The sequence below is a fragment of the Littorina saxatilis genome, linkage group LG2 (assembly GCF_037325665.1).
Source record: "Littorina saxatilis isolate snail1 linkage group LG2, US_GU_Lsax_2.0, whole genome shotgun sequence".
In the NCBI taxonomy this organism is placed as follows: domain Eukaryota; kingdom Metazoa; phylum Mollusca; class Gastropoda; order Littorinimorpha; family Littorinidae; genus Littorina; species Littorina saxatilis.
Genome location: NC_090246.1, coordinates 100,349,502 through 100,357,375, shown reverse-complemented (window position 1 = coordinate 100,357,375; position 7,874 = coordinate 100,349,502). Strand labels below are relative to the sequence as shown.

At 45.3% G+C, this 7,874-nt stretch overlaps 1 protein-coding gene across 3 annotated transcripts in view; it reads left to right on the top strand.

The window, feature by feature from the left end:
* The window catches only part of LOC138960331 (beta-1,3-galactosyltransferase 5-like), a 21,962-nt gene extending 19,689 nt beyond the window's left edge, over positions 1–2,273 (top strand). For all 3 annotated transcript variants that reach the window (XM_070332190.1, XM_070332189.1, XM_070332192.1), the window contains 2 exons: positions 931–1,128; positions 1,828–2,273. In XM_070332190.1, the coding sequence (XP_070188291.1) occupies positions 931–1,128; positions 1,828–2,227 (598 nt within the window). In that variant the 3' untranslated portion in view covers positions 2,228–2,273. The remainder of the gene's footprint in view (positions 1–930; positions 1,129–1,827) is intronic.
* Positions 2,274–7,874: the final 5,601 nt, after the last annotated feature.

Sequence of the window (7,874 nt, the reverse complement as noted above, 5' to 3'; positions counted from 1 at the left end):
TAGGGTATAGGCCACAGTATTAACACTCCCTGGGGTGTGGAGCCGTGTAGTTGCCATTAGACAGTGAGGTCACTGTGTTGGGTTAAACAGTGTTTATTCAACAATTCATAAATAATTGAACATAATCCATGTTAAGGATCAACAACAAGCTCAAGCTTATGGTTGTGACCCTAACAGGAGAATTTAACATACGGATTACAATATCTTGCGACGAGACTTTGACAAATACTTTTTTTTAAACCAAAACAAACAAGAAACAAACAAAATATGCACACATTATATATAAACTATACATATTTGACAAAAAGCAAAGGTATAATGGAGACAGGACACGACAATAGAATGGACAAAGAATATAAAAGGGAAAGAGAGAGAGGAAGGGAGAGAGAGAGAGAGAGAGAGAGAGAGAGAGAGAGAGAGAGAGAGAGAGAGAGAGAGAGAGAGAGAGAGAGAGACAGAGAGAGAGACAGAGACAGAGACAGAGACAGACAGAGACAGAGAGAGTACATAAGTATACATCACAATTGCATCTATATCTAAATACGGCTTGTCGGTGTCTGTCTGTCTGTCTGTCTGTCTGTCTGTCGGTCATTTCGCGATGCACGGCCAAAGTTCTCGATGGATCTGCTTCAAATTTGGTGGGCATATTCAGGTAGACCCAAAACACAATCTGGTCGATGAAAATTTTCAACACGTGCTCTCAGCGCGCAGCGCTGAACCGATTTTGGTTTTTCTGTACATCCATTCCCAGTACACTCTTCCTTATCTTCTCCAGTGTTTTGCGCGTTTATCTCCCTTCCTTCGGTATTCGGCTCTACTTCTTCCCGGCAAAGCCGGGTACCCGGCGAAGCGGGTATTCATCTAGTATACCATATAGGTCACTGTGTTGGGAGTGTGCTCTCCAGTTTTCTCCGTCTTGGTTCCCGACAGGGATTCTTACTACAACCTGACCATGAAACTCCTGCTTGGAATGCAGTGGGTGGCAACGAACTGCCAAGGGGTCAGCTTCATGGCTAAGGTCGACGAGGACACCTTTGTTAACCTTGACCTGCTGACCCAATTGCTGGACGCGCTCACTGACGATGGCCGGACTCCCTTCATTCTTGGCTACAACCATCTTGCACGAAGGTGGGCATTTGAGACAAGGACTTTGGTTTATTTGGAAATGTTTGGAAAGGATTCATTGTAAAATGTGGCTGGTTTTCTGTTGTAGAATAGAAATGTGTTCATGTAAAAAGTTTTGCGTGTGGGTTTACACGTGTGTGTGTGTGCGTGAGCCTGTGAGTGTGTGTATGTGTGTGTGTGTGTGTGTGTGTGTGTGTGTGTGTGAGGGGGGTACATATGTGTTGCATGCGTGTGTGTGTGTGTGTGTGTGTGTGTGTGTGTGTGTGTCTGTGTGTGTGTGTCTGTGTCTGTGTGTTCGTGTGTGTGTGTGTGTCTGTGTGTGTGTGTCTGTGTGTGTGTGTGTGTGTGTGTGTGTGTGTGTGTGTGTCTGTGTGTGTGTGTGTGTCTGTGTGTCTGTGTGTCTGTGTGTGTGTCTGTGTGTGTGTGTGTGTGTGTGTGTGTCTGTGTGTGTTTGTGTGTGTCTGTGTGTGTGTCTGTGTGTGTGTCTGTGTGTGTGTGTCTGTGTCTGTGTGGGTGTGTGTCTGTGTGTGTGTGTGTGTGTGTGTCTGTCTGTGTCTGTGTCTGTGTGTGTGTGTGTGTGTGTGTGTCTGTGTGTGTGTGTGTGTGTGTGTGTGTGTGTGTGTGTGTGTGTCTGTGTGTGTGTGTGTGTGATGCAAGTAAGCTGGAATTGACACGAGCTTGCTGCATCATGACTGTTTTCAGACCACACGTCATGCGTACCAGCCGTTGGAACGTCAGCATGGACGTCTACCCTCTTCCTGTCTTCCCTCGCTACCTCTACGGTCATTCCTACGTCATTTCCGCTGAACTCTTGACCCCGATGTTGCACACGGCACGCAAGCTGCCGTATTTTCCGCCCGAGGACGCCTTTATCACCGGAGTTCTCGCTGTCGCCCTCAACATCACTCGTATCCACTCTCAGCGGTTTGCGGTCACTCTGAGGACGATGTTCACGTGCGACCTGTTGTCTGAACGCTTTCTTTCAGTCACGCCTATGAGCGTGAAAAGACAGCTTAAGATCTGGACCGCGTTCAGAAGCGGTGACTGTGATCCTTCTGATGTCATCAAGCATAGTGAATATCGTTTTGCGACGGAACTGTAACATGTTCAGTTTGGTCTTGTATAGTTTGATTGTTTAAAAAAACAACCCATAACATTTATTTGTTTATTCTTATATACATGTGCAAGTTGATATTTTCAGACATAATCTGATTTACAACACTAGCTCATTTTGTGTTCATAGATTCAATTCAGTGTTTGGCACGAGGACCTCCCCCGGCCCTGCTGCGTCTCTTATTTGTCTGCGCCTTATACATGTATTACGTTCTGCTTGAAGAACTAGTTTTAAATTTGTTTTAAGCTATACATTCAGACACATAGGCTGTGATTGACAAGAATAAGACGACACATAGGCTAAAGGTAATTCATTCATATACAGGGCCGGATCTGGGGGGGGGGGGGGTTCCTGGGGTTCCGGACCCCCCCCCCCCCCCCTGGCCATCCAATGTACCTCTCAGAGAAAAAAAAAGTGGACTTTGGACCCCTGCCTTCACTTGGAACCCCCCCCCCCCCCCCCTCAAACGAACTTGGTCCGGCCCTGATATACTGCAGAACGTAGAAGTCAAATGCACCCGTTCTCCAGCTAACTCGGTTTCAGTGAAGCAATACTCGCCATCTTGATACGAGTGTCGAAAAGTCAACGCTTTACATAGCGAATTTCCTTTTCTTTTGATTGTCTGAGTAGGCCTATCATTTGTATGTCCCTCGATTTTAAAGACCACTAGGTCGACCCGCTTGTGAATGATTCCTTTTTTATATAAATAAACGTTTCAGAAACATGCCTTTATTGTTTATTGGTTCTTTATCTAAGTAACTTTATATAGTGTGACAAGATAGTGAATTGACTGGGACAGGAAAAGGGATGGAGGGGATATCTTTCAAAGCTCATTCATCAACCCATCAGCTCTTTATATCATATGACGACTTTTAAAGCTCATCATCAGTCACGTGACCACAGACACACACACACACACACACACACACACACACACACACACACACACACACACACACAAACAACGCACACACACACACAGCGTGATACGCACGCACGCGCTCACACACACGCACACTTACACACACTTACACACAAACACACACACACACACCACGCACGCACGCACGCACACACACACACACACACACACACGCACGCATGCTCGCTCACACGCACGCACGCATGTACACACACACACACACACACACACACACACACACACACACACACACACACACACACACACACAAACACAGGGACCGATTAGCCTGTGACAAGCATAACCGATTTTCTAGACAAGATCTGTTGACATTGTAACATTATCTTCAATAATCTCTGTTTTGAAATAAGGCCGGATTACACGCTCACTCTTCTGTTTTCTGCACAAGGGTTCAGATAAGAGAAAAACATTTGGGTCTTTCGTTCTCGTCCAGTATTCACAACGTTTAAAACATCGTCACCAAGTCTATTGTCAGCATGAACTCTATTGCTCTGCTGGTCCTTTTGTTACCTGTCTTGTGCAGTTTCTGTGCAGGTAAGTTTACGAAACGTTCTGTTAAATAAATGAACGCTCAGATTTGTTATTGATAGATTGGTTACTTACCTGAGAGTGAGACGGTTAAGATATGTTTGTAATTTTGCAGTGAATAGCCAAAGGTAGTTTCAATGCTGTTTGTTTGAAACAATTTCCATTGTTGTTGGGTTGTGTGTGTGTGTGTGTGTGTGTGTGTGTGTGTGTGTGTGTGTGTGTGTGTGTGTGTGTGTGTGTGTGTGTGTGTGTGTGTGTTTGCCTCTCCGTATGTTTGACAGTCTGTCTGTCTGCCCGTCTCTCTGTCTGTGCGTCTGTCTTTACCTTAACTGTCAGGAGTGGCATTCCAGAATTATCACACAAGACTCTCCGCAACTCTGATCGGGTTCGCTCCAGTGATGGGTACACTTTCATACGTTGAAAATGAGGATTACCGACGATATATTTTCATTTTAAAATTTTCCAAAATAATTCATTCAAGCCTCGACCCGACCGTGTCGAATTGAGCAAAAAGGCACTGCATTTTCATTCCTCTCAGCTTTAGTGACCGTTTCTCTCACAAAGACATGCTGTCTTTTTAACCAGGAATTCCCGCAGGACACATGGAGGGACAGGACCCCCACTTCAGCCCACAGTGCCCACCACTGCCCTGCCCCCTCCCTCCAAAGGACTGTGTCCACGTGCCCACTTTCTACTGGCTCAAGCAACAGTCGGGCGACATGGTGCTCTGTCCAGGCTGTGACCAGTGCGCTAACCACCCGGAGGTCAGTGAAGTGTGTCAATGGGGGATGAGGGTGGGGTTGGGGGTGGGGGTTGTGTGTGGAAATGTGTGTGTAGCGGGTGGGTGGTGGTTGGGGTGCGTGCATGCGTGCGTGCGCGCGCTTGTGTGTGTGTATGTGCGCGCGTACGTGCGTGCGTAAGTGTGTGTGTGTGTGTGTGCGTGTGTGTGTCTGTGTGTGTGAGAGAGAGAGAGAGAGAGAGAGATAGAGAGAGGAGAGAGAGAGAGAGAGAGAGAGAGAGAGAGAGAGAGAGAGATGATGATGATACCAAAGAAACTACAATGGGAAGAAGGATAACTTCCTCATTGGGCATGCTTAGAAATGAGAATGGCTAAATATGAGTTATTCCCCTTTGCTGCATGCTGACCAGACTGTCTCCTGCTTTGTTATGACTAGTACAGTCGATCTTTCTCATGTTGTGACTTGCTTTATTTTCACATTTTCGGTATTTAAAACAGCAAACACACACACACACACACACACACACACACACACACACACACAAGTAGTAAGGAAGCGCACGTCTCAGGCCTTGCGCAATGCGCAATGCGCAAGGGTAGGGCCCATCATAAAGTGATAGGTTAAGGTGCCTGTGTTTAAGTAGTGATAAGGAGATATTGCGGATAAACGGTTTATTGCGTTTTATATTTTGTCATGTGATTTCATGTGCCTGTACCTGTTGCTCGGTACTAATGACCACTCCAGCTGGGGTAAGTACCAATAAAAAGCAGTAATTCCCCCCATTTTCTCCGCGCTTCGCGGAGCCCTCTCTCTTTAATAGCTATGTAGTTTAGTGCCCTGACAGGGGAGGTGTCAGGATAAAACAATAAAAAATGGTACCCCTACTCTTTGCGGAGCCCCCTCGCCGATAAAACCACCAGAGGTGGGCAGCAGTTAGAGAAGTTTAATAGGAGGTGGTTTGCCTACCCCGACTGTTGATTAGGGTTTAATGCTTAGATTAGTGCCAGACAAATGGTGTGGGGTGGGTGTGGAAGTTAGCTCGACTGATGAGAGGGCTGGGAGCTGGTGTACACATATAAAAAAAGTTTTAACAAGTAGACTCAGATTGTTGGTTTTTATGTGGGTGTTATAAACATCGGAGGTACATTTTACACCGAACACGAGTTGTTCTACAGTCAGTCATACCTAATGTTAGGTTAGAGACTGATCACGTATGAGTATTGCACCACAGAGATGCAAGACCTAAACATGTTAGAACTTGTTGATTGGTCAGCACTAAAAATAGAAACGGTTGTTCTACGTACAAGGTTTTGATAGGTACACCAGATAAGATAGGTATTATTTTGTTTTTGATATTTATTTTCTTCGTTGTTGCGGTGTTTAATTTTTTTAATTTTGTTGTTGATAGACTATGTAAGAGGTAGGGGTATATGTGTGGTGGAAATTAAATGTAAGTGCAAACACACACACACACACACACACACACACACATACACACACACACACACACGCACACACTCACACACACACACACACACACACACACACACACACACACACACACACACATGCGCGCACGTTTTACACAAGTACTTCCAAACAAGAAGGTAAAAGTCAGACGTAAAGAGTAACAAAACAATACATAAACTACTCACGTTAGCATTCAAGAGTTATACAGACACATAGTTATTAACTTTTCCAATATGATCATTTTATTATAAAAGTGACATCAGTCTTTTGAATATTAAAAATAAAAAAAAATTAACATTTTGCATACACATACATTAAACCAAAAAAAATCCAAATCATGATTGTCAATTTAAAGGAACGAGGTGGTCCCCGGATTAGTTGTCAACTTCATAACCACTTCTTGGTGTCACAGGAAGAGGATTTACGGTTGTGGCAGGACAGTAAGCCGGACATGTGGAATACAGGGGTCGCTGCAGCTGCTGAGGGTATTCCTCGCTTTGTGTCGAAGCCGTGGCTGTGGTTGATGGTGTTGAACAGTAGTAGTCTGACGGCGGACACTCTGTGTGATTTTTCGGATGTTTTTTCTCCTGCTTCTCCTCTGTGGGTGACAGAGAAGATACCTGTTGGTGGAAGTCTTCTTTGAGTTTTTTCTGCACTCTAAGCAGTTTCTGAAACTTTTTCAAGTCCAGGGTGACTCCTCTTTGGGTGGGGACAACACGCCCACCTTTGGTGCGGGTGGGAACAGCATAGTGGCGAATATGGATTTTTACAGCCCCTCTCCACGTTTTTACTGAGGCAAAAAGGCTTCCACCTAGCGGGTAGCGTGTAGCCGGCTGTGGTGGCTGCTTCATGGTCCCTGAAGGCATGGTCGACTCCGCAAAAATCCTCTGTAGTGGTCTTTTTACATCCGTCCTGTCTTATATACACACTCGCGGCTCATGTACATCTTGATTATTCTGGTTTCAACGGGTCCACACTGGGTTAGCCTAAGGTCACGTGGGATGCTATGCCGTTTTTCACTCTGTTGCATCACTCACAGAGCAGTTGTTCAGTCACATGAGTGATAACCCTTTTTCGAAACGCTGTCGTTTCTGTCCACTTCCACACAACAACCCGCAAACACCACCAGGAGACCCCGTCTGGATGTGTCTTGGGTAATGCTACATTCCAACGACTAAGAATTTTGTCTCGATTTAGGTGTTCCCAGATTTTATCTGCGACGGTTCTAATGGCGTCAACAGTCCACCGTGTTGAATAGTCTTTTTCTTCTCTCTTTTTTTCTTCAAGGCGTTTGCAAACATCTCGTTTTAACTCACTAACAAACATCAAGAACAAACTGTTTCGCAGGTGATCTTTAACTTTGAGAATACCAGCCTCCAATTCTTCCAACATCTGCTCTAAAGAGGGACTGGCCGTCTCCATCATGACTTTTTTTTGTTTTGTGTACCTCTCTTTTCTTACTGGCACTCTTCTAACCCTCTCTCTACTTTGGTGGGTACGAGATGAAAGTGGTGGTGATGATTCCGCCCCTTCTTCTTATATAGACACATACACACACACAAGACACACCCAATAAAAGGAATAAAACCGTTTACAGACCTAAAATAAAAAGACGAAGCACACGACCTCAGTTTCTTCTTAGCTGTTGGACCAAAAACCATACTCTTCGATCATTACCCCAAAGTCTGTTGGGGGAAAACACACGAAGCGTTCGAAATAAACTGGCGCCGCGGCTTTTCATCAAAACATAGTACAATACATACAAGCCACAGGCTGAACTCGTCAAGTCTTGCAAAAGCCGTGGGTTGTACACGTGGGCTGAACTGTGTTTCAGCATAAAGTTTTCAATAGCGGGGTGCACGGGTGGTAAACCAAAACTATCGAAATATTCCGCTTGTCCAAGTCCATCAAACCAGACACACACCCAGTGTTCCCCCGGTCCTGTACTGTGATC